Source organism: Bos taurus, chromosome 24 (genome assembly GCF_002263795.3).
Source record: "Bos taurus isolate L1 Dominette 01449 registration number 42190680 breed Hereford chromosome 24, ARS-UCD2.0, whole genome shotgun sequence".
NCBI lineage: Eukaryota > Metazoa > Chordata > Mammalia > Artiodactyla > Bovidae > Bos > Bos taurus.
The window spans coordinates 37,188,463-37,216,195 of NC_037351.1; the positions used below are offsets into that span (position 1 = coordinate 37,188,463).

At 46.6% G+C, this 27,733-nt stretch overlaps 1 protein-coding gene across 5 annotated transcripts in view; it reads right to left on the reverse strand.

Moving 5' to 3' along the window:
- Positions 1-27,733, reverse strand: part of LPIN2 (lipin 2) — a 93,409-nt gene that overhangs the window by 50,327 nt on the left and 15,349 nt on the right. Inside the window, exon 1 of one of the 5 annotated variants that reach the window (XM_024984496.2) lies at positions 25,722-25,894. The exons of 1 other annotated variant lie outside the window; for it this stretch is intronic. Coding sequence is in view for 1 of the 4 variants with exons in the window: in XM_005224288.5 (XP_005224345.2) it covers positions 3,075-3,161 (87 nt within the window). In the remaining 3 variants the exon portion in view is untranslated. Of the gene's footprint in view, positions 1-1,719; positions 3,256-25,324; positions 25,407-25,721; positions 25,895-27,733 lie in introns of those variants that run through there. 3 more of the 5 variants (XM_002697792.7, XM_005224288.5, XM_059881124.1) reach the window with 3 other exon arrangements.

The following is a 27,733-nucleotide window of genomic DNA, read 5'->3' on the forward strand; positions in this document are numbered from 1 at the left end:
GTCTAGCTGTGTTACCTGCAAACTCAGAGCAGCAAACAATTCAGACACATTAGTAATGGCCAACAAACTTGTGAACACCTAGAAGATTCAGTGTGGCACAATAAATATTTGCTGAATGAAGAGGATTGTTTTAAGTTAGGGGTTCAGTCGTGCCCTGGACAACAGTACCTGTGAGCCACCCCCAAGCCTCTCCTATTGAAAAACAGATGGGGGCATAAATACAAAAATGGATAATAAATAACCTTCACACAGCCTACACATACTTCTGGCCACAGCCTCTGAGAGCTACCTCGCCCCTAAATTCCTGAGCTCATCTGTGTCAGGACTGAGGCAATCAAGTCGTGAAAACAAAAACTCTTGGGGAGTGTGCTCCCCCAAATTGCATAACTAGTAACATCACATTTCTGTGAGGAAAAGAAATTCTACTCAACTAATTAATTAGTGTTGTGACCACCGTCCTTCCCCCTACCCCGAGGGCAGTGTTTGGTTTTGGCCCCATTCAGCAGGGTGGTTCCAGGATTCTGGGCAGCCAGGAGTGATGTCAGATGCAAGGTGGGGTGGTGCTGTCTCGTCTTCACCCAACTCGTGCAAAGTACAAGCCCCGCCTACGGGGTGACTTGCTGTCTCCCACCTCTGTTTACGTTGCTGCTTGTTTATGTTACTGCACCTTACTGTAAATAATATAAACATACAAAATTCTATCTGAAAAGCTTTTTGGACTCAACCAGGCCCTTTGATAAAGAGCACTGAGGAGCCAGGAAAGGGCTGCACTGCCCTGAGGTGGGCTTCCTTCTTCTCAGAACCTCTGACGAGCTTTCATTTCTAGTAAGAATGGCCAAATACGTCCATGGCCCCTTCCAGCTCTAACCCACAGGACTCAGTTCTAGAAGCACTTCTTAGGATTACATGTTTGGCTAAGAATTCTTGCAGTACATGCTTGCGTGCTAAGTCACTTCAGTCATGTCTGACTCTTTCAGACCCCACAGACTGTATCCTGCCAAGCTCCTCTGTCCATGGGATTCTCCAGGCAAGAATACTGGAGTGGGTTGCTGTGCCCTCCTCCAGGGGATCTTCCTGACCCAGACGTCTCTCATGGCTCCTCTTTACCACTAGCACCACTTGGGAGTACATTCTGCCCTAATTTAAAAAATGCAAATCAAAGTAATTTAAAATAAGTGGGGGAAAATAAGGCTAGCATATAATTTTGGAACTTCAAGGTTATTTGAATATGAAACAACTTGGCCTTTTCCTTACCAAATAAAGGAAAATATCTTCATCTGTTTAAAAATTACAGAAATATGAGATTTTAAAAAAAATTCCCAATTTCTAACAAAGCACAGACGTTTCTTCATGGTTTTTAAAATTATGAAATTTTTACATCTATATTCCAAACATGCAAAGTCACCTCCTTTATGATGGAGACTTTCACCCTCCAAGAGGAGGTGTGCCCGGACGGCACCTGACCAGCGAGGAGCGTCCGGGTCACCGAGGGCCTGGACCCTGCCTGAGATTCTCCTGGGCCCTCGCCCCCGACACCCAGGTTCCAAAGTCTCCTGTACAATCCATGCAGCTCAACAAGCAGATAGCAAATCCCGTGTCCCCAGCACAAGCCACTCAGAAAACTCAAGTGTCTCTTGGGGCCGGGAGGTGACCCCCGGGACTTCAATGTTCCAGTATTAACATGGAAAGACACTTGGTCAGCGCAGCCCCGACACCCACCTCCCGCGTTCTGGCAGACGCGGCAGCCGCAAGCACCGGAACTACTTCCTGTGAGAAGAGGTGTGTGCGTGGGCGCTCCTCGTTGAAAGAACTCTTCCTAAACTAAATCACCGTCAGCGTGTTCACCGTCCTCCCTCCGACCTCGGCAGCAGACGTGCAGGAATCCGTATACACTCATGTGTGTGTTAGTCGCTCAGTCGTGTCTAACTCTTTGCGACACCGTGGACAGTAGGCCATCAGGGTCCTCTGTCCATGGAATTCATTAGATTGAAATTTCACAAGTAAATGACCTCTCTCTGAGGCTGGACTTCCATTCCCAGTCAGACCACGCCCCGCCCCATCAGTTGCCGAGACCCCCAGTGAGTACACATCTACCAACAGGTCCACAAGCAAAAAGCACAGAAAAGCACAACATTTTAAAGGTGACAAAAATCTGTACAACTTTAAAATCAGTCTGATTACGAGCCACGGATTTTAGAAACTGTAATTTTTGCTTTATTTTACATGTTTTCATAAAAATGTACACCCTCAATTTTCCAAAAACTACCTTTACCTCATCACACTTACTTCAAATTATTTTTACAGCAAAAGGTTCCATAGGTAAAGTTAAATTATGTTGTCCTTAATTCATCTGTTTCCTTAATGCAGACTTCTAAAACTTATACTTTATGTGACCTGTTTTTTTTTCCATAAGAAGAGAGGAAACTTTAGATTAAAAAACTCAGACAATTTACGTTTCCCCCACATATTTCAATATTACGAACTTTTTGTTTGCAGTCACAGAAGAAAGGGACTCCTGCTGCTCCTCTGTCACAGATAGAATAAGATGCTAGTTGCAAAACATGTTTTCAAAACAAATTTGACTAGGACCAAAAAACTACAAGACAGACAAACCCATAGAAAAAGATCACTTTTATGGCTAAAGTCTGAAAGAGTGAAAGAAAAAAAAGCGTAAAGCTCCTCAACGATTTTTATTCCTCAACTACTACACAGATGCAAAGAGAATGTGAAACCAGATACACTGCATGTGAAACCTAGTTTCAAAAAAATTCCCAGTTTACAGCAGCAGTTTCATTTTTTTCTAGGCATAAAATTATTATTCGTTAAATAATAAATAGAGAAGGGTAGAAAGATGGTGTAGAGTGAGTGAGGGAGAGCAGGCAGGCAAAGATTTCTGTTGACTACAACTCAGTTCAGATTCTTGGTATGAAACTCATTCTGATGCTACATCCTCCAAAGAAAGGCATCACTGCTTTCCCTGGTGGGTGCCCTGCCCCGCCCCTTCTCGCAGCAGGTTCCAGGTTGGTGTTGGGGGGTGGGAGGGGATGGGCGGCGTGCTGGAGGGTGTCACTCACCAGGATGCCAGCAGGGGCCTTTCCATGGTACACACCTTCAGGAACCTTCTCCTCCTCATCTTCACTGTCTTCATCTAAGTAAAACATCTTAAAACTGAACTAGTTCATCAGCAGCATGGGTTTCAGAGATGAAGGCACGCTTCTAAGTTATCAAAACAGAAAGCAGTTTTGCTGACAAACTGAGGGCAGACTGTTCGCCGACACAGTAATATGGTTAAAACTGAAAGGAAACGGCTCTTAAAAAAAAAAAGGCACTACAGGCATGACTTTACCAGTAAGATTTGCTGAAAACGCCTCAGCCCCATCCCTCTGGAGGAGATAAGCAGAGGCATGGGACGGGCTGTGCCCGGTGTTTACACTGATAGGTACCAAGTCCTGCCCGGGCACAGGGGCCTCACTGCCCTTCCATCACATGGGACACGGATTGAGTTAATGATTCCCCAGATCAATCACATCCTCACTTCCAGAAATAAAAGTAACCACACATACAGAAAAGTCATCTTCAATAAATTAATCATGCAAGGGGAAAGTTCACATGTTTTCTAAGCAACAAAGACAGGAGATATATGCTGTTTAGAACTCAGTCACTGAATGTTTTACTCTGTCATACTGGAATGACCCAGTATATTTTCACAGTTCTGAACGGGAGCTAGCCTACTCAGCACTGTAAATAATGAACAAATTATAACAATGTTACTGTACACTAACGTACATTAGTTATATTAATGCAATAGCATGCACACATAATAATAATAATAATAATAATAATTTAACTTCAAGAGTAGGACAGTTCAAACATCCTGGCATTTCCTTTTCAGCTCTTAGTAAGTCAGTATATAGAAACTTCAAGTGAATTTTTCTAAAAAACCTAAAACACACTTACACACAGACAAAACACGTTAGTTTTTAAATTGAAATATACCATATTTGCAAGCCAGTGTATAGGACTGTGATATATGTTACAAATAGGCGTTATTCTCATGGATATGTTTAAAAATGTGGCCAGTGCCAACTGAGATGTGCTGTGAGCATAAAATACACAGAAGAAAGGCAGAATGCGAAGTAAGGTTTATGTAAGGTTACTTGATGTGAAAATGTTCTGTATATACTGAGTTAAATAACGTATTTTAAAATTAATTTTACCTACGTTTCTCTTTTTACCTTTTAACGTTACTAGAAGTTATGAAATGCCACATGTGGTTCCCATTATATTAATATTTCTACTGGAGCACAACTCTGGGATCCTGAGACAACCTTGAGAACAAGGGCAGAAAGGAATCTACAATGAAGAGTTGAAGGTGACAGGAGTTCTCATCACACTAACTGATCGTCAGATATTTAATAACGTTCATGTTATTCAACTTTTTCTCTATCTCTAAACATCAAACACAAAATTTCCAAATGTTTGACCAAGGGTGGGTAATGTTGGTAATGTTGACTATAGCAACAGACCTGCCAAGATACACAAACAAAAATGTTAAATGGCAAAATTTTAAAATTTAACCAGAATTAGAAATAGGAAAACGTATCCTGTATTCAACATGTCGCACTGCCTGCTGCCGAGCCCACCATTCATTCATGTGCAGCCCCAGGTGCTTGTGATCCAAGGCCATACACTTCATGCACACAAACCACCTCCACTTGAAAAAAGAAGTGATTTTAGGAGTCTATTACACAATGCATAAAAACGTAAGCCTCTTCCTTCCTCCACGTACCGCTGGCAGGCCCAGATCCTCAACATCAGATGGTAAAAAAGAACCCACCCTGGGGTGCTGCCCTTGGGAAAAAACAGAAGGAGAAGTGGGAGGTCAGGAGCAGGGAAGTGAGGAGAGATGAGAAAGGAGGGTCCAGAGAAGCCACTAGGAAGATGAGGAGGGGAAGAGAGGAAAGCAGGGCAAACAAGCTAGAGAAGACAAGAAAACACACTGGTGGGAAAACGTGATCCATTTTACAGGTGAGGAAACTGAGGCCCGGAGAGGTTAGGCAATTCGCCCAAGGCCACCCACCCGGTCGGCACTGATTTCTGGTCAGTGCTTTTGTTTGTGATGCCAGGTTGAGGCCCCGGGCAGAAGTGCTGGGGGAAGGGTCACAGAGAGACAGGGAAGGAGGCCTGAGCCAGGCCGGCAGAGGCTGTCCACAGCCTTGATGTCACCGCCTCTTACACAACGAGCCAGCCCCAGGCCAGCCACCCGGGCTTCCGGGGAGCCTGGGTGCTGTCGTCACCGTGAGGTCTGGACCCATGACTCACAGAGGCTCTGACTCAAGGAGCAGGGACCACGGACCCAGACGGAAGGCGAGCTCAACCTCCCAACACCGACTCCCCTCAAAGGGCACACGCCTCTGCTGCCCCCTGCTGTGCCCAGACGCCACCTGACCCCAGGCTGGGACCTAACAGTTCCCTGACTCAGTGGTGGCGCTTTTCAGACTTGAGTCAATAAAAAGCTGGAAATCACAACCCACCATTCTTAATCATCTCTATGACTATTTTCAAAGAAAAATACTACTGACTTTTTTCTCTACAGGCTAAGATAAGAATAAATGGTTGAGCATTGAGAAAAACTACTTTTTATTATTGCCTAGCATCTTCAATAATATTTTTTTTTTAAAAAGGATAGTTGGAAGTCTTTTTTTTCTAAGACTTAAATCTTTCAAGAAAAAAAAAAAAACTTCTTGAAATCTAGCATAGGGACATAAAACTAAAATGCTGGTCAGGAGAGTCAGAATCTTATTCAGATTCCACAGCTGATGACGCATGTAAAATATATACCTTCTTTATTTTTTTCCACTGCTGCTGCTGCTAAGTCGCTTCAGTCGTGTCCGGCTCTGTGCGACCCCATAGACAGAAGCCCACCAGGCTCCCCCGTCCCTGGGATTCTCCAGGCAAGAACACTGGAGTGGGTTGCCATTTCCTTCTCCAATGCAGGAAAGTAAAGAGTGAAAGGGAAGTCGCTCTACTAATCCCATATAAGTATGGGATCAGGTATCAAGAACTTAACAAAATCTAAGAATTTAAAATATCCTAACATGAAATTTGCTAAGTGGTTAAACAGAAATATGTTTATGCCACAACTTATAGTCTGTTTTTAATGCAAAACATGAAAATATTGATATGCAATCTACTCCCCCAAGTGGTCATAATGTGGAATAGCAACATATTGAATTACCAATGAAGAGGACTTCCCTGGCCGCTCAGTGGTAAAGAATCTGTCTCCCAATGCAGACGTGGGTTCGATCCCTGGGTGGGGAAGACCCCTGGAGAAGGAAATGGCAACCCACTCCAGTATTCTTGCCTGGAAAATCCCCTGGACAGAGGAGCCTGGTGGGCTACAGTCCATGAGATCACACTTAGCAATTAAACACCAACCAACCAATGAAGAGGTGAGAAAACCTTTTTAAAAGTTTTCATTAGTAAAATGTATGATAAAAATATCTTTTTAAGCCTCAGTTACAAAGAATTTGTGATCTCCACCATAATTACCCTACACTGAAGGAAGTAACTCTGGCACACTGCCGCATTTTCAAGGCCCCTCATGGCAGAGATTGAAGCATGAAAGGACCACAGACTACACTAAAGCCTAAGACATTTTCTTTCCATATTTGGAATTACTTATGATCAACGTTTGCCTATGAAAACAATCCAAAAGGGACTGATAACACTTTCTTCAAAGACAGGAGAAAATCTTGATACTACTCTGAGGTTTTCCAAACTTTCCTAGCTCAGCCATTTGTTGGAGAATGGCCATCCAGTCTACTCAAGTTCCAGGGTCTCATCGTGTCCTCACACACCCAACCACCAAACTCTAAACAGCATTAGCTAGTGGCAGTTTTCACCTGAGCTGTGAATGAACGAACAGTCGAACATAAGCAGGTCTTTTTAGAACAGAGGTGAAAAAAACAGAAGGGTCTCCTGAGGGCAGAACACCCAGCTTAAATCAACTCTCCCAACAATAATCTTGATGACGTACATCTTACATTTAAAATTCAACATTTTTATAGTCTACTTTGAAACGTCAATTTTTTTTTTTTTTTTAAGGCTAACTGGTCAAAGTTTTCTTCTACCAATTTCAGGAACTGAGGTACCACAGTTACTGAACAAATGGCCTAGAATGTCCTCAGTGAATATCCCAGTTTAAGGCATTTGAGACTAAACCACTTCTGAGCTCTCATACTCTGACACTCATGTTTCTAAGTCAAACTTTCAACCAATATTTTGAGACCAGAATGCTACTTGTCTACAGGAGTCAAGTGTGTGACCGTTAAGAGTAAAGCTTAAACAGCCCAACAAAAGGTCAGAAGAACCATGGCCTGACTTGTGTCCGACATCCTGGATGACACTTTCACGAAAATAAAGCCAAACGGGAAACCCCAGGGCAGCTGCCTCACTTGCAGGTATGTGTGTGTGTCCCGTTACTCGCAACTGTTCCCGTTTAAATGTTTGTCTTTCTAGTCTCCCCTTTCACGCTATGAATAGTAGTTTGCAATGGTCCTGCCCCCATGGTGACATGCAGGGGCCAACCCCTAAGAATAATAAGCAAGCTTCTGTATGACGGCTATGTCTCCCCATTTCGCTCACACTCTAGAAATCCCTGTCGAATTATCAAATTCAAAAAACTGTACATCCTTTAAAAAGTGTGGTGCTTTAACCTTTTAGTAACCAATTCTCTGCTATAACCTCACACCTGGCAGGAGCACACAGCCATCGCGGCAGGTGCCGCTGGGGGTGGGGGTGGGGGTGGGGCACAGGCTGGTGTCGCCATGCTGCGCCACGCGGGATGGCTTAGCGCTCACCCGGGGAACTAACAATGAGCAAGGGCCAACAGTATCATTAACACAATCCAGAGAAGGACAGCAGAAAATGTCACAAACTGAGATCAGTATCCTGTAGCGGCCGGTGTCAGTCAGGTTCACATTCCTCTGGTTCTGTACAACGTTTCTCACTGAAGATCTTCCGGACCACTTGAGAAAAACTGGTGACAGCTGTTTTAATTATTTTTGTTGCTGCGATTTCACCTCCTTCAAAAAATTACTTACAATATTCTTTGCTTTAAAAATACTGGTGATTAGCTGGTACTCTCCTTCCTGAAGTCTTCCATCTAGATAAATGAGCTGCTACCATAGTGATGAGTAAGTACTCAGAAGCTAGGAACTCAGCAGTAATCACCTGGATCTGCAGTTTCTTGGGGGGAAAGTAAAAATGCTATCACACGTAAAATTCATACAAATAATAAGTACACGAGGATTTCAAGAGACAGTGCACACAGGCCAAACCGTCGCCAAGAGCAAGAACCCGGTCACGTCTTACACGGAGAAGCCAGACGTACATGAGCGCCTGTCTGACTTCAGAGTCTCTGCTCTTAACTGTATTGTCGGTGTTTAATTCACAACTTGCTTACTGCTATATTAGCAGGCTTAAAGAAAATACCACCCAAGCCGCTGGGATTATCATTTTAATCAAGAAGCCTCACGAGTGCTGATCAGAGTCACCCCACAGGACAGATGCTCTGCAGGCTCAAATGGGCTTCCAATGGAGTCTGGAAAACCCGCTTGGTTTCTGTGGTCAGCCTGCTCTTCCGCTGTTTCTTTTTCAAACTTCCATGTTTCTCAGCCTGACTGCATTCCCATCAGCCCTGTGTCCCCATGAGAACACACAGGATCTCTTCTTGCATGCAGGTTCATTTGTGTTCTTCGGGAAATGAACGGCAAACAAGGCTTAAAATGCATTGCTATGAGAATAACTTGAGGAATTCACTTTCAGTTGGAACATTCTAATGCTACATTTAAGTCTGTTACCAGATTTTATTTAACCAGTGAAATTTAAAATAAAATAAAAAATCAGAATTCTGAGATTATTGTCTTTCAGAGGTTGGATCTGCCTACTTCAATAGAAAGCTCCCCTAAGATGAATTAAAAAAAAAAAGTTAAAAATTGCAGTACTGGTACCCAGTTATATCACACACAGAACTCAGTTTCAAGATGGCAGGAGCAGGTGCACCCTTCACTGAAGGTAAAGCCTTATGTCAGCTTTGCTACTGAGAGGTTAAATGCTAACGTATCTAAAATTAAACCCTGCAATGTCTGGGCACAGGTAGGATCCAAGAAAGCACAGAGGCATCTGAAAGCAGCAACGTTAGAAGAAAAGTACCCCTCCTATAAGTATACAGCAACTACCAAAACAAACGAGCCTGACGTTTTGTTACAATCTGTTTCTCTTACAGACGCAACACACTTCATGAGACTCTCTAAGGAAGAGGATATTTACTTTGTGTAAAAATCACTAGCCTTTGCAACAAAATAATTTTACTAATGCTTTTAATGTATATTTTAATCACAAAACTTCTGGATGTGAAAAGAAATCAGCAAATAAAGGGAATATAAGCTAAACATTCATGACAAACTGTGTAATACATCAGTATTGACTTTGGAACCATACGAGAAAACACAATACTGGCAACCCAGCATTCTTTCTCTAGTATTTTTAACTCTGAGTTACACTCTGGAGCTAGTCCTTTGCAACCATTATCTCTGATCTATACAACTTCTGTGTAGATAGGTTTGCTTTATCCTTGTACTTTACAGATGAAGAAATAGAGGCTCAGAGGGAGCTAATTTTTTTTAAGTGCCAGATCCAGGTTCAAACCCCAATCCACTTACTGAAACCTCAAGATGTCTCCATAGTAACTTCTAGGACATAACACAATTTGGAATTCAAATTTGATGTGCTAGGTATTTTTAAAATCTCAAATAAAATAAATCTAAAAGAATAAGATATCTAGGAATAAATGTAGCCAAGGAGGTGAATATTTACATATTTAAAATCACAAAACATTGCTAAAAGAAATCTAAAGTGACTAAAGTAAATAGAATAAGTAAATAGAATTTAAAGTGACTAAACAGCCTCGCGTTCATGGCTACAAAGACTTAACACTGCTGAGATGTCAATACTACCCAAAGCCACCTATAGATTCAAATCAATCTTATCAAAACCCCAACAGACCTTTTTTTTGCTGAAATACAAAGTCTATCCTCAAATTGACATAGAATTGCAAGGGGCCAAAACAACCTTGAAGAAGAACAACAAAGTTCCCGATTCCAAATCTTGTTATAAAGCCACAGTAATCTTCCAAATCTTGTCATAAAGCCACAGTAATCAACATGATGTGGTACTGGCATAAAGATAAACACACAGACCAACAGAACAGAAGCCAGCATCCAGAAACACACCCAAACATCCAAGGCCAATTGCTTTTGACAAGGGTGCCAATTCTATTCAACGGGGAAAGAACAGTCTCTTCAACACATGGTGTAGAGACAACCCCAGCTCCAGAGCCTGTCTGTGTAACCACACTGTAGGTGTCTAATTCACATATACAGAAGACCTGTTGTGTAAGACACTTCTTACAGAATAACTAGCTCAAAACAGATCAAAGACCTAAGTATAGGAGGTAAAAACCATGAAACTCAATGATTCTTAGATATAATACCAATAACATGAGTAATGAAAGATAAATTGCATTCCATCAAAATTTAAAACTTTTTTCCCCTGCATCAAAGGACCTTATCAAGAAAGGGAAATGACAAACTACAGAATGGGAGAAAATACCTGCAAATCACATATCTAGTAACAGTTTCATGTCCACAATATGGAAAGAACTTTTGTACAACTCAACAACATAAAGGCAACCCTATCAAAGTATCAGCAAAAGACATGCACAAGTATCTCTCTGAAGATACACAAATGGCCAGTTAAGTACATGAAAGATGCTTACCATGGTTAATCATTAAAGAAATGCAAACAAAACCACAAAGAAATACCACTTCATACTTATTGATGGCCATTTTCAAAAAACCAAACAGAAAAGCGTTGCAGATGCAGGAAAACCTCACCAGTGTGTAGAGGGAGCAGCATCTCTTACCTGCCCTCCCGCCGCCCCCCAACTCACCACATGATGTCTGTGGCCATCTTCCCAGCCAAGACAACCAAACATGTATCCCCCGTATCCAAGTGTCCCCTGGGAGCAAAATCCTTCCAGTTGAGAGCCATGGTTTATCTAGATCGCACGTGGCCCTGTATTTATGCACTGGTTCTGGTTAGGCACACAGCTTGGGCTCTGAATTTAGGCAGTCTTAAATGATGGCTCTACCACTTCCCGAGTTCCCTGACACGTAACCATCCTGAGCTTCAGTCTGACCGGAGCCCCACACGACCCCTCCCCTCCACAGAGCTGGGGTCACAGCAGTGTTCACCAGGGAGGACTCTGTCCAGAGTTCAAGGAGTTCAGAGTCCTGTGTAACTGAGCAGGACCCTGTAGGGCCTTCCAGGGACAGACCCCCCTCCCCATATCCTCTGCTGCAGCTCCTCTGTGAAGTGCCTAGATAACAGTATCTGATGTTTCAACACAACATTTCCTGACTTGTTTCACAGATGCTAAAACCTCTACCAAATGGAAGAAATTAACCACTTGAGGCCCATGAGCAGACAGCCCCCAGACCTACTGGAGCCTAAGGACTGACAATGTTAACCATGCTGTCACCACACCATCAGCCAATCAGAGAACAGTGCACCAGCTGGGACACCCTTCCCTCTCCTTGCCTTTAAAGATGCTTTACCGAAAGCCACGGGGAGTTCAGGTGTTTTGAGCACGAGCTGCCCTGGACTCCCTACTTGGCGCCCTGAATAAACACTGCCCTTTCCTTCAGCACAACCTGGTGTCAGGTGAGAGGGTGAGCGGACCTAAGCTTGGTTCAGCAACAGCAGCACATGGAAACTACGAGGTACTCAACAAGTACTAGTCTTCTTCCTTCATTAAGAAACAATATACAGACTGTCCACAACCTATAATGCTTTGGCTTGTGAATTTTTAACTTCACAATGGTTCAACTTACGACTTTTCAGCTTTATAATGGTGCGAGAGCAATATGCATTCAGCAGAAACCTTACTTTGCATTCTGAATTTTGATCTTTTCCCAGGCTAGGGATCTGCCCGCTCTGCGATCCTCTCCCGTGCTGGGCAGAGGCGGCCCGGCTCCCAGCCAGCCGCCCCGTCGCGAGGGCCAATGGCGATACACTTACAGCCATCCTGCACCCAGACCACCATTCTGTTCCTCACTTTGAGGACAGCAATCCGTCACATGAGACAGTCAGCACTTCATGACAGGACAGGTTCTGTGAGTTGGTCCTGCCCAACTCTAGGCTAATGGAGGTGTTCTGAGCACGTTTAAGGTAGGCTGGGCTGTGATGCATGGCAGGCGAGGGGTATATTAAATGTATTTTCGATTTAGGATGTTTTCAACTTAGGATGAGTTCATCAGGATGTAACCCTATTCTTAAGTGGAGGAAGATCTGTATTGAAAAGACCTGGGTCACGCAGGAGCCTAACAGGTGATATCAGGATAGGACCCCTGCTGTCAAGGAGCCCACTGTTCACTGAGGGACACAGCAAAGTAAACAAGTGACCTATGACTTAACTCCCACTTCAGTCAATAGCTCTTCTTAGCTCTCATTTTAGCTTCCCAAACCATTTCCCGCTCCCTGAGGCCCACCCAAGTAAGGTCTACCCTTCAGCCAATTTGTGCAAATAGTATGTGGGTCTTAACTCAGAGATTCCAGCCCCAAAGAGCCAAATTAGGGCTGACCTGGCTCATAAGAGCCCGAGAAGTGTAGGCAAAGGTCTTCAGGTAAAAAGGCTAGATCCAGCTACTCCCAGACCTGCACCCCTCACCCCCCGCCTGCACCCCCACCCACCCTAGACTGGCCTCCCCAAGCGACGGGAAGACATCTTCCCCACGTATTCCCTTCTTCCAAGTTTTCGGTGTAAAACCGCTTAGTCACCCTGACACGTGACCTAACTACTTAATGTGAATACTCTCCTTTAATCACTACTGAGGGGTACACAGTAAACCAATCCTATTTTTGTACCACTATCCAGCACGTTATTAATTTTTTCTTCTTTAAATTTAGGTGTTACACAGGATAAAAGCCAGTGTCACTACTATGCAGTCACAACTCTTCAGCAGTACAAAAGCAGCTGTGATTCATTTCTCTCTCTCGCCTCATCCACCAGGTTTGCTCCGAATGCCTTCTGGTTCTTTTCATAAACCTAACCTACCTTGAAGGGTAAAGATCTTCCACCACTGAGCATGAAGAGATGTATTTCAAGACTGAAAGCAACTTTAAAAGGATGACGTGTTCCCAAACGTGTGAGAATGACAGAGTCCCCGACACGCAGATACTGCCCCTGGACTGCACCCGCTCTTCCTCACATTCCTTCACAGACACACTGTTTGCAGGAGTATAAACAGATTCCTTATCAGCCATTTGTAATGGGAGTACAAAACTAAGCACTTGAGGTAATTAAAGCTTACGGGTAAATTTTAGATCTTATTAATAACATATGCATCTGTTACTTAAACGTCAGTGTTTTTCAGTTTTGAATAATGTCCACCAATGATCACCACCCACCAGTCCCCCCTCAGTGGGCACTGGGGGCTGTTCTCATCCCAGGACAGTATGTACGTACATATCTACGCAGCAAGTTTCTCTCTCACACACACAGTATGTACGTACATATCTACTCAGCAAGTTTCTCTCTCACACACACACACACACACACACCCCCGCAGAACAACAGAACCACATTCCACCTCCCCACCCCACCATCTGGTTTCACAGAGACCTTGGCCCCAGGCACCAAGTTCCATACATTTTCCAGGAATGCCAAAGCTGAGTGTAAACCACTGCATGAGAGGTGACGGTTTCAACACTTCACGAATATGCACAGTTCATTTTTGAAGCTTGTATTTCTCTAACTTAAATTGAAAGGAGTATTAGGGAGGTTAAAGCTACAGCCCTGGCCATCATCAGAATGCCGAGCCCTCGTGTGGGAATGGATCTCACCTGGTTTCAGAGAGCCGCGATGCGTTCCGGTGCCACAACCCTAGTTAGAAGGTGACTTCTGCCACATAAACAATTAGACCAGCCTCTTTCACTGCCTCAATCACCTTTCAGTGACTCCTGCGGTGGAGAGGAGGGTTTTCCTCATGACTTGCAGCACAACAATTAAACGATCAAGGAAAAAAAACAAGCACCAACCCATCAGCTTAGTTAACTGATGTCATGACTGTGGCCAGGAGGCCTCAGCTCCTGTAACACAGATAGCCGCAGGTCCCCTGCATTTCACTCTCAGGAATGCAGCCCCTGGTATCTCAGAGAAGTCTCTCAGATCAGGAAGCACAAATTCACCACTTCCTCCTCTTCTTTCTAGAACCACCTGGGGACTGTCAGACAGCACGTGGCAATCAGGAGGCTGGGAGGCAGGGCTGTGGACTCCCGGGCAGCCACCCAGCTCCGGCATCCCAGGCTGCAGCTGCAGAAGGCCGGGGGAAACCTGGAAGGGCCTTCCAGCTAGGCGAGTGCAGACAGGACTCGAATTTCACATCCTGCTTGACCGTGCACTGTGCCTACCAGGGCCCCAGGGGAGTTTTCAGGTATGTCAGGAGGGGCCATCCCTCTCGGGGCTCTGGGTGGACAGAGAGAGCAGCTGCAGCCAGCGCCCCCTCCTCCCCCGCCCTGCCCCGGGGAACAGGAGCTCCTTCACAGACAGAGAGAATTCCCAAGAGCAACAGTGGGTCAGTGAAGCAGCGTTTGTAATGTTGGAAAACAAAGCTTGTTTCCCGCATCAATCTGTTTAAAAGCAGCATCTACTTGGACGTGCTTCAATGTTCGATTCTGAGCTGGGATCAAGCAGCGAACTGGGCGGACCAGGCACCTGCCCACACAGCACTTACACTGTAACGCGAAGGAGAGAGAGGCAAAGACAGAGACAACGCCAGACCAGGATAACGGCTATGAAGGAGGTCAAAGGGCGCAGGCAGGAAGGAATGGAGTGGGTGACGTTAGGTGAAAGCCGCACCTGAGGACAAACAGAGCACAGGACTGTGGCTACCTAACATGCGGGACAGACTTCGATCTACTCTCCCAGGGTCTGCAGCTGCTCTTTCTTCAGGCATTCTGCCAACCTTCAAATTACTGTAGAATCAAGGCCAGAGTCGAAATGAGGTGACTCAGATGCTAAGTTATAAAACATTCAGGAAACCAGTGGAAATTTTAGCAGTCACAGACTCTGAACAAAAATCTCCAAGTGCAATCAAAAAATTGCTTCCTGAGAGTGGTTTTCTGATCTTCAGTGAAGACAGATGTGACTAAAAGCATCTTTTAAGAGGTTACAATAACAGGACACGCTATTGACACAGAGGGTGTTACCTGGTCAGCATTCCCTCTTGAAAATCATTCTTCTGGGCCGAACTGTGGCCCAGGGTAAGTTGATGTTCGAACCCTCAACACATCACACCACCACCTTATCTGGAAGCAGGATCTTTACAGAGGTTAACTGAGCTTAAATGCGGTCGTCAGGATGGGCCCTAAATGAATGACTGGCTCCCTTATGCCAAGGGGAGCCCTGGACAAAGAGACACACACACAGACACGCACACCCGGGGAGTAGGCCACGAGAACCCGAGGAAGAGATCACGCGGCCCGCCCACAAGAAATGCCGAGGCTGGTGCCTAACGAGAGAGGCGGCCCTGGAGGACCCAGGCCTGCTGACACCGCGACCTCGGACCCGCGGCCTCCAGAACTTCGACACAGCACGCTTCTGGGTTTAAGTCATCATTTGTGGCACTCTGTGATGGCAGCCCTAGCAAAGGAATCCACTCACCAGGTCAACAGGAAGAAATACAAGAGGAGTAACTGGCAAGTAAAAAGCGTGCTTAGAGGAAGCGGAAGGTGTCATGCTTTTGAAAGATGAAAGATGGATGCAGGAAAAAACGAGGAGGATCACACAGTCGGAAAGTGCTCAGAAGCCCTCCTTGGTGGGGAGATGTCAGAAACCACAACAACTCCCAAGAAAACTTCCAAGTCAAAACCATGATTTTCCAAACTGAACGTTCCCACAGGTGCCTGCAGACAGGAGGGGCAGCACCCACCTCCCAGCTCCAGGGGAGGCGGTCACGACGGGAGGGGCCCTTGACCTCCAGCAGCCCTTCCTGCACCTGCCCACCGGGAGGGCAGGCCCGAGGCAGGCAAGGATCACGGGGACCCAGGCGAGGGGTCCGGAGCTCTGTCGGAAGCTGGGGGCCTGACACATTCACCAACACAGCAACTAACTCCAGAGAAGACAAAGACTGGAACTGCTGGAGAAACAGGATCCTTGCACAGGCTTGGCTCTGAACCATATTCAGTCATGAAAACATAAACACCGAATATTGAGAAAATAAATTATGATACAGTTATGTTGGGAGGATGGAAGGAAACGTGTGTAAGGAGGGTTATACAGGAGATGAATCTTCACCTCGCACACCAGGAAGTCACTGTCTCTGAGAAAGCCTCCAATCAGAAAAACCAAGCTATCAAGGGGCAAGCAGTGCGCGTGCACACACGCACACACGCACCCAAGTCCCACACAAAACAGGCAGAAGAGCTGAAAGGAGTTGCTTTCAGGAAGCAGTGAGCAAGAGTAAGGAAGAGTATTCAAAGTACTATTTGAATTTGCAAACTACATATAAATACATATATACACACATATACTTTAAAATGTCTTAAGATGGAGAGATTTATTATGTGATGCAGCTTTATAAAAAAGAATCTTGTTTACTGGAATGCAATCTACTAGAGAAAAGAGAAATAAACACCAAGTGCATAGGAGCACCATGAGGTTTTGTTTTGTTTGGCTTTTAATTAGGAGAAGCCCTTTTCCAACTCTCAGCATCAGCCCTGGTGGTCCATTTGAGATTTAGGTACTTTTCATTAACAAGACCAAACAAATGAACCAGGAAACTTAAATACAGCAGAGTTGCTACTATGTTATCCAGATGATTTGCGCCGGGTAGGGAAACGTCGTAACACAGAAACAAAAAGGTAAAAGTTGCTCAGTCACGTCTGACCCTTTGTAACCCCATGGGCTGTATGTAGCCCATCAGTCTCCTCTGTCCATGGAATTCTCCAGGCAAGAATACAGGAGTGGGTAGCCATTCCATTCTCGAGGGGATCTTCCCAACCAAGGGAGTGAACCCAGGTCTCTCACATTGCAGGCAGATTCTTTACTATCTGAGCCACCTAGGAAGCCCTACACAGAAGCCCTTTCCCATTTGATGGCAAGGACATCAGCAAAAGATTCAGCCAGCAGTTTACCAGGATAACATTCAGCAGTTGGGAAAAAAAAAAAAGATCAGCTACCACAGCAATACAGGTATATTAGTATTTTTCAACTAGCAGAGAATAAAACTACACATAGTTTTATAATCTAAGTAAATTTTTTATGAAAATGATTGAAACCTGCAGAAAAATGTCAACTACTTAGAGACGAGTTATAAAGCAGTCAGCAACAGAATTTTCTTTTAATTATGCGTTCATCTGCAGTATATATACCAAGTACAGACGACAGCTCTGCTTTGCAGATACAAAGACACGGCTCTCCCTACAGGCCTGGACAACAAGATTCACACAGCCAGAGCGAAAATCCCAAGGCTTAAATTTGTAAATGTACGTAGTACATAAAGTATATACAAAACTGCTGACTTACAAAAGCATATTTCCTATTTTGACACTATAAAGATTAAAGTTTCTGGGTCAAGGAAGAAATTTTAAGCACAGGAAGCAATCATATTTCTGAGACATAAACATCTTTCAACCAAACATCATATTCTCATGCTAAAAATACAAGCACAGAGGTCTCTCTGATTCTTCCTTGGCTCCCTTTCAACCCCTCCCTATCCAGCTTCACAGAGAAGCAGACTTAACTCCCCGACAAGGCTGCAAGCTGCTTCAGGGCAAGGGGGATGTTCTGCTGCCTTCCGGCCCTTTGCCCTGGTCTAGTCAGAGCCCCCAGTCCACCAACCAGCCTCGGTCCTGGGGCGAATTGAGGCTCTGACATTTAACACACATCGTCCTTGAAACCCGAGAACCAGCCCAGTTGTACAGGTATTGTTGTCTCCACATTATAGATGAGACAACTGAGTCAACTTAAGGCCAAAAGTGTACTTCAGAACGTGGAAATTCCTGAAGGTCTATGAATGTATTTGTTTAATGGGAAGTTCCCCTGTACTGAAGAGCTGATAAGTCCCAAATCGTTAATTTATTCACAAGTAAGGAAAACACCATTAAAACTCCATTAGAATCTTTCTGCAGATGGAGTTGGCAAGTTGAGTCAAAGGACACAGTGAAGAAAGCACCAATTAAGAAACCCTCAAACTCAACAGCATTAGAGGTCTCAGCGGCTGCCCCCACGGGAGGGGAGAGGCTACGTGTGGAGGAGACAGCTGGAAGCCCCATCCAGCTTGGCCACGTTGGACTCGGGGCTGAGACCCTCAGTCCAGTCCCAGGTAACGGGGAGTCACAGAGGACGCGCAAGTGGACAGTCCAGAGTACCTGGGAAGATCCCTGAGGAAGGGAGCTTCGTGGATTCTGACAAACGATGTCTCTAGAAGTCCAGCTGAGCCCAGTTCTCCTTCTTGACACTAAACAGAATCAGCGTCCTCAGGGACTCAGCTGAGGACAACACTCGGCCAGCGTTTAGGGGCCGTGTTTTAAACGCTCCATCCCGACTCAGGCCATCGACGCGCTCGTGCCGGGAGAGGCAGGCAGAGGGACCTGGCATCACACAGTCCCGCTGATTCCATCGCGGTCCCAGGCCCATGGCCTCCGGGGTTCTCTCCCTGGCACTTCTTGCCTTTGCACCGTTGGCTTTCACACATAAATGCCTCAGAGAAACCCAAGGCGCCTACACAGCAGGTGCTCGCCTTCTAGCAATTGATAGATGCTGACATTAAGAATTAGTTCTCCAGTGTTACCTAATCAAGTCAAAACAAAGCCCGAAAACTGGCTCCAGCCTGTTGAGCAGACACAGGTGAATTCTTACGGTCCTTGGGCAGAGCGGTGGTGATGGGGTGAGGGCAGCACCGCCTCTGCACAGCTGCCAGCCTTTGGCAAAGCTCTTCCAGCCTCACCATCTTTACCTAGAAAATGGGACTATTATCTCCACCTCCCAGAGTCGTCGTGACTCTTGAGATAATTTGTGTGAACCACAACGCCTTGCCCTAAGAAAGTGTTCAATCATGTAACTGCAATGATGATGACAAGGTCTTACAAACATTAAGCACCTCCTAGAAACATGGAGTGTTCCTAAAAGTAGACATCAGCACCATTTTGCAAACGGAGAGCCTCAGTGGATGGAGCAGCTATCTTTTAAAGACCCCCAAATTCCAAATTCTTACTTTTCAAATAACATTACTTAGGCAAGTTTTTTGAACTGGTTGAGCCAGGTCAACAAAAGATCAGTTCTTTCTCAAAAAGCACTAACGTTTTTAGTTATAAAACGGAAAACTTCTCTCTTAAACGATGCTTCCCTAAATAAGTCCTGCTTCTGTGTAGTTCTTATGTAAAAAGACGTTATGATTATTTTTCTTGTTCAGTCACTAAGTCGTGTCTGACTCTTTGCAACCCCATGGACTGTAGCATGCCAGGCTTCCGGTCCTCCACTATCTCCCAGAGTCTGCTCAAGTTCATCTCCATTGGGTTGGTTATGGCTATTAATGTGACTCAAAATTCATCCAAAAATGTTGAAATTTTAAAGAAATATGTGGGTAGAGTCTTTGAAAGTCTTACAAAGAAAAACATAATTACACGTAGACTCCTGATGAGGCAAAAGTATATTCACACAGAATCTTGAAACAAAATGTATGTCCCCTAGGGGTCTCCTCTAAGCCCAAGCACTCCCTGACTTACACTGGGTTCAGAAAAGACATCAGTTTACGAGGGTCACAAGTCTATGACCCACCCATCAGAGGAAGTACCACTTCATACCAGGGAGCAGCAATTCAGAGTACTTAGTTCACATGAACTGTCTGATGGTTTGACTGTCTCCCAGTTGATAACTATACAAAGTCATACAATAAGATTAACGGATGAGTTTATATTGAAGAGCTTCTACCTTTCAAGGGCCCTTCAGAATGAATGAAACTGCACGTCTCTAGCACAGCAGGACACACCTAGCTTATCAGGAGCAAAAAACGTCACATCACCACTAAATGAAGAGATAAGAACCATCCTGACCACCGCACACTGCCTCTGCTTATTCAGAGGCAGGAGGAAGGCTCAGGTAGATTTCAATTCCAGATTAACCAATGAACTTCTTTACAATTATGATCCTTTCTCTATAAAAAGGAACACATCTTAGTAAAGATTGGAAAACATCTTACAAAAGATTGAAAAACAAAATAATATCACCCCTTCCATTATGTTTCAGAAATAGGTAGATGCATACATTCAGCCACTGAAGACATTACTTGGTGCCACATACCCATCTTCTTTCCTGCGAGAAAGTCACTAGTCCCAGCTTCAGAGTTTCTGAAGGAGGTTTCCCCTGCCCTCAGCATCTCCTCTTCATCTACAATTACTTAATCATACTCACCAAAACCAAGTCACTTCTAAACCTAGGTACTGGTTCCTCTTCTCTTTGAAATATTACTGTCTTTAATCGTGTTTCTTAAACTTTTCAAATCCACGTTCCTTTGCACTCCCCGTAATGTTACATAAAATATACAACTAAATTAACAAATGACCAAAAAAGGTAAAAATCAAGACAATTGGAGAGAGCACAACAGGTGCCTTCAGGTACTAGGTGGCACCACCACCTGGGCACCCTGGATCTGATGCCTTCCATACATCAACCCGTGAAGACCTGTCCCTTCCTCTCTCTCCCCTTCACAGAGACTTGTAAACCTACAGATCTTGTCCCCATGACCGGTCCCCAATGGTGCCCCTGTTTAAAAGTTCCTTCCCTCTTCAAACTGTCTTTTCGCTAGAATACAACAAGCCTTTACATCTGGCTTCTTATTCCATCCAACAGTCCACCTCTCCTCCACTCCCTTTGGTTCAATATTTACAGAGCAAAGGGGGCCGATTGGCCACAGGGAGTGTCTGAAAACTAAGGCAACAGTTGTTGTCTCCTCTGACCCTGGTGAGCAGCTAGAGGAAATCCATGGATGACTTGAGAGCAGACACAAAGCAGCCTAGGACAAACGAAAGAGCAACTGTGTCACCACACGCAAAGGGTGCGCCTCCCTGCAGCTGATGGCGATCAAGGGAAGTGGGTCTAGAGGATTAAATGTTCAGGCAGGTGGAGATGGTTGGGAGGAAATTGACAGAGGAGAAATTCAGATTTGCTAAAACAGGCGAGAAGGACCATTCTAGATTTTTGAGTAGGAAAGATGGAAAAAATGCTAGAAGCTGAAAACAATTTAGAATTTACAAACCACTCTGAATTTTACTTATACTCTCAAAGCGTTAGTCTCTCAGTCGTGTCCAACTCTCTGCAACCCCATGGACTGTAGGCCCTGAGGCACCTCTGTCCATGAGATTTCCAGGCAAGAATACTGGAGTGGGTTGGCATTCCCTTCTCCAGGCGATCTTCCCGACACAGGGATGGAAGCTGGGTCTCCTGTATTGCAGGCAGATTCTTATACTCTGCCTGGTTGAAACAAAAATCAGTTGATGCAGTTCAGACAAACTTACATATTTCAAAACAATCAAGGGACTTGGTACAGAAAATAAATAAGGATATGAAATGAAATAAAGCCAACAGACTCAGTTACTGTTCGTAAGATTAATTACTGTTCATAAGATTATCTAAACTGTTCACACATGCCAAGAAAGTCAGATAAAGGCAATCCATCAGCTACCAGGGCAAAGTGAGCAGTGCTTTCCTGGGAGCCAATGCTTCTCCTCCGAAGAAGCAGGGAAGTCTTATTTGGATAGGTCATGTTGAAAATATGCAGATAACTGCAGATACACACAACACTGCATAATAAAGTTCTAAATGCAAACAGGACAAAAACTGGCCACGTATTCCAAATGGCTTTTTAAAAGATCACCTTCTAGTCCCAGCCCCTGAACATGTATGTAGTCTCTCAAATCATATATTTGATATAAATAGTCTAAAAATAATTTTAAAAGCACCCCCCACCCACCAGTTCAGTTGGTAAAGACTCTGTCTGCAATGCAGGAGATCCTGGTTCGATTCCTGCGTTGGGAAGATCTGCTGGAGAAGGGATAGGCTACCCACTCCAGTATTCTTGGGCTTCCCTTGTGGGCTCAGCTGGTAAAGAATCTGCCTGCAATGCAGGACACCCGGGTTTGACCCCTGGGTTGGGAAGATCCCCTGGAGAAGGGAATGGCTACCCACTCCAGTATTCTGGCCTGAAGAATTCCATGGACTATTCAGTCCATGGGGTCGAAAAGAGGTGGACATGACTAAGCGAGTTTCACTTTCCACCTAACAGTCATATAAACCCCTCCTGGGGTTTGGCCACACCCTTCTGGTAGACCTGAGATGAAGGCAGGCAAAGGGGCTGATGCTGTGGCCAAGGAGCCTTGCTTTACCAGGTGAATGCATTCTGGCTCCTTTCTTCATTTCTTTGTAGCAATTTTAACACCAGTCTAACTGACAAACAGCATCATCACAATTTAGCACTCAAAGTCTTTAGAGGAAAAGAGGTTCTAAACTATAATCAGTGAAGCAAACAAGATTGTACAATGTAATTTATCATTTAATTCCAAATGTCACACTACGGGGCTTTATCTTGCATCGCAGCACCGTTTATCTCCTAACAGATTTTCTTTTCCTTCTTCCCTCTAGAGGGAATGGATACTTAGGAGCCTAATCCCCCAGTCCCAGGGTTCCAGAGCAGGCCAGACCACCTGGACCCAGCTTGCCGCTGCCAAGGACTCACAGAGATCCCAAGCAACTCTCTCTCCACTTTCACCCTGGACACATGTGAAGTGTCTAGCTGGAGTGACAGAGTGTAACTAAAAGACTCAAGCCCAAGGCAGGGAAGGTCGATTCCCCAAATCACCGCTATTAGCCAGCAAAGCCACCAAAATGACTTACTTAAAATACTTTATTACTAAGATAAAAGTCATACAGCATCCTGCTCCAGCCTGTAGTAACTATCCTCAAAGTTGCAGTAAGGCAGCATTTATATAGGATTCTGCCTGCCAATGCACAAGACACAAGAGAAGTGGGTTCAATCCCTGCATTGGAAAGTACCCCTGGAGGAGGGCATGGCAACCCATTACAGTATTCTTGCCTGGAGACTCCATATGGACAGAGAAGCCTGGTGGGCTACAGTCCACAGGGTCACAGAGTCGGACACGACCGAGCATGCACCCACCACCTACAGAAGGTGCTGCTACCAACCTGTGTGTTGTTTCATCACAAAGAAGGCAAATGACAAGTCAGAGGACTCGGGCTCAGCCAGGAGGAAAACAACGTACTTCTAAATGAAGCGAAATACCACAGACCAAAACGGGCTTTCAAAATAAAGGCCCCAAATCACTGCTCAGAGATAGATGGGCAACTCAATGCGGGCACACACGTACACACACAGCGACAGCCGCTGGGGTCGGATCAAAAGGATTTAAAGGTGGGCAGACTTGTTTGAAGGGGCACTTCCTGACAGGTTGCTAAGCACCCACGGGAGGCAGCTGAATCCACCTCCTAACTAGACAAAGCTTCCAGCTGGGTGTCACCGCTGCCACCTATGAGGAAATGCTTATAGATGAAGCAGCATAGCTGCCAACACAGAGAACCAAGCTATCTCTAAACTTGTTAATATGTAAACACTGCAAGATGTTCACTGTAATGTATATCAGTTCACTGAACACCTCCAGCGGGGTGGGGGCTTCCCTGGCGGCTCGCAGTAAAGAACCCATCTGCGATTCAGGAGACGTAGGTTGGATCCCTTGGTCAGGAAGATCCCCTGGAGGAGGAAATGGCAACCCACTCCAGTATTCTTGCCTGGGAAACCCCAGAGACACAGGATCCTGGGAGGCTACAGTCCATGGGGTTGCAAAGAGTCCGACACGACTGAGTGGCTAAGCCACCACTACTACCTCCAGTGAGTGGCATGGCCTGGACTGTGCATCCAGGGCTCACAATTCAGGAGAGCTGAATTCATTCAGGAAGTGCCACCAGCTCTCGAGTCACTGTTACGGACACACTGTCCACGTCTTCCTACCTTCATTCTACAGACCTCCACAGAGATGCTTCTAGAAGCTAGCCTTACCCTGGGAGCTGGCAGCTACCGGAGTCTGGCCTTCTAGGACACAGTCTAGCTTAGGAGAGAGAGTGTGCAGCCAGTAACCCAAACGTGGCAATCCCCAGTGACCAGCACCTTTCGCAGCCACAAGAACAACGGAGCAACCACACAGAGCCCAGCCGATCCTAATCATCTGCTTCTCACCAGTGTCTTTACTGTAGTGTCAGATGGCCTTCCAATGCTCCCACTTCCAGTTCCTCCAAAACAAAGCTTCTCTAGTTGGTTCTCAACCTCACCATCAATTACAACAGAACCTACCAGTCTCATTTCTAGCACTCTTCGGCCTTCACCATCCACCCCTGGGCCTGGAGGTGCTCCAATCTGACACACCACCCCCAACTGCACTTTATAACTGGAGGGAATCGGCCACCCACACGGTCCAATGCCTTTCCACCCCTGGCCTGGGGGCTTTTCACACTCCTGCCCAGGATGGCCTGAGGCTGCCGCCCCTTCAGCAGAGACGATGCTGCACTAGGGGGCCCTTCCCCTGCTGCTCCCACCTCTGCTGTACCTGCCGCCCTTTCCAATGTTACCGCAGCTGAGAGCAATCAACATCAGACCATCAACATATAAGCCATCAGGGGCCCCTAAACAATTTCTAAATACTTCAAAATCTACCTCAGGACTGGCTACGTGTTGTCAAAGCTTTAGAAACTAGCCAGGGCAAGTTTCAATAACCAGTAACACTCACGAGCATCCGCACAGGGCAAAGAGCTTCAATAAGGCCTGGCCTGACACCAAGGCAAGGGGCACTTTTTCAGTGTGGGGACGGGGGGAGGGGGCAGTTTTTCAATCGTGCATTTTTAAATGAAACTAGCGGTTTGCTAAGTTAATTCTTAACATTTCCGAACTGTCCGACTTCCAGCACTTTCTGAAAGGGAGGCTGATCTTTCTGGTAAAGGTTTTCCTAAAGGTTTTCTTCCAGGCCACATGCCCAGTATTCACTGGGCACAGTCTCCATCTACCCCGGCGAAGGGAGAGGTGGAGACCCGCCGGGGTCAGAAGTCGAGAGAGAAAGCCTCAGCATCCTTTGCACACGGTCGACGCAAACGGGGATGTGCGCGGGGAGGGGGTCTGGGAGGAGGAGGAGAACTACTCACACTCGGGATCCGGTCCAGAGCCCGGAGGCGGAGACGCCTGGAGAACGAACGGCCACAGAGAAATAACAGCAACTTCCCGGCCGAGCCGCGATCACGTGCCGGGCCCCCTCCCCCAGGCCCGGGGGCGGGATGGAGACGCGGCCTCCGGCGGCGCTTCCCTCGCTGGGACCCGCGCGGCCGAGCGTCTCCGGGACCGCAGCTCCGCCTCCGCGCCGCAGGGCCGGGCAAGGGGGCCCGGAGTCACCCTCCACTCGCGCGCCGGGGGCGCCGAATTTCTCCGCGTCTGCCCGCCCGCAGGGGGCGCAGGCAGGGGGCCCGGCCTGCAGCCGAGCTGGAGACGCCCCTCCCCACCACCCCCCTCACCGCGGGGAGGACCCGGCCCCGCGACCCCGCTTACCTGCAGCGACTCCGCTCCCGGCCCGCGCCGGCGCCTGGAGGGCAGGCGGCGGCCGGACGGCTTCGGCGAGGACCCGCCGGGCTGGGCGCGCTCGCGGGCGGCCGAGGGGGCGGGGCCGGCCAGGGGCGCGCGCGGGGCCCGGGATCCCGCCGCCGCCGCCGCTGCCTCGGGAGCCGCCTGGGCCGCAGCCGAGCCGGGCGGCCCTCATGAATGGGACGCGGCGGCGGGGCGGCGGAGCAGCGGCGGCGGGCGGGCAGGCAGGCGGGCGACTCGCAGGCCCCGCCCCGCCACGTGACGACGCCGCTCCACCGCCCCCTCCCGGCCACGCGCCGCCCTCCAGCCCGCGGCCCCTTGCGCAGCGGAGCCTCCCATCTCCCGCGCGCTCGGCGGGCCCCTACCTCTGGAGGGCGTGGGGCCATCCGAACGTTACCTTTCTATAATAGTATTTCCTGGTCCCCATGGCAACCCTGCAGCGCGTCACGAGCATCTTAGAGCCCAATTGCCCCAAAAGAATAAATATGAAAGGGGCTTCCCAGGTGGCTCAGTGGTAAAGAACCCGCCTGCCAGTGCAGGAGGCGCAGTATCGCTGGATCTGCAAGGTCCCCTAGAGAAGGAAGTGGAACCCCACTCCAGTATTCTTGCCTGGAGACTCCCATGGATAGTCCAGAGGGTTGTAAAAGAGTCCCATGCGACTGAACACAGTAAAGGGCAAAAAAGATACAAGGCCTCAGTATTTCATAATCCACTTTCGATTACCAGTAGCACATCTGTTTGATTACTTCCCTGCGCCCTGCCCCCATCCTATTACACATCCCTTTTTGAAAATATACATTTAAGCAAATGGATTGCTCGGGCTGGATATTATTGTTGCACACTGGCTTTTATCTCTTCGCTGCCTATGCCCTTACTGAAAGTTATGAATTCCTTCCAAATTCCATTAACTTCTCAGTATGCATCCTGTGGATGACAACTTACACAGATTTGAGGATATTGAAAAGTAGGGCATTAATATAAAGCTCCTCCCAAGCCCAGCCGCAGCTCAGTCTCCTCCCACCGACAGAGTGTGGGCTGACAGGGCTGTGACCAGGGAACCAGCTCCCTGTCTCAGGGCCCCTAGGTGGCCTCTGCAGAAGGAACCAGACAACCACTTCCTCCTCCAAGTTCCTTCTGCCTTTCTCAAGCATTCAGCCAAGCTTCACCCCATCCTTAACCAGGGCCCCACAGAAACGTAGGTGGTTTCCTTGGCCCAAGGACTCTAGAGTTTCCCTTTTGGGTGCCAGGCTTCACAAGTGGATAAAAATTTTCAAAGACAGAGGCTGGACGTTTCCCTTTGTATTTCAGAGTATTTTACTCTGCTCTGGAGAAATGAAATTAAAGTGAGAAAAATAGTTGGACCCTTACTTTCTATGTTAATAGAATGGGAACAGGAATGCCTTTCTCCTGGGGTTGTCTTGAGAATCACACACCATTACTCTTAAAGCAGGCTTCCCTGGTGGCTCAGTGGTAAAGAACCCACCTGCCAATGCAGGAGAGGCAGCTTTGATCCCCAACTTGGGAAGATCTCCTGGAGAAGGAAATGGCAACCCACTAAGTATTTTTCCCTGGGAAATCCCATGAACTAGAGTTGCCTGGCAGGCTACAGTCCATGAGGTCGCAAAGAGTCAGGACTTAGCAACTGAGCATACAGGCATAGTAAAGTGCCTAATTTAGCTTAGTGTGGGACCTGAGTATTCTGTTACTTGTTTGCTTTTCTCCTCCCCACCGCCCCCCTACCCCTTAGATTTTTCCTGTTTCTTTGAGGCCATTCTCACTGCCTTGGGAAAGAGCTTGGGAAGAAACTATTCTGTTAGGCCTCCTTCCTTTCGTCATTCAGGAAGCCCTACACAACTTCCGTCCCTCCAAACTACCTGAGATTGGATCCCTTATCTGAGTGACAGGTTCACGCATTTGCCATTTCCTCATTCTCTGATATTTACCTACATTACGCCACTACCTAAGCAAAACAAAGACTC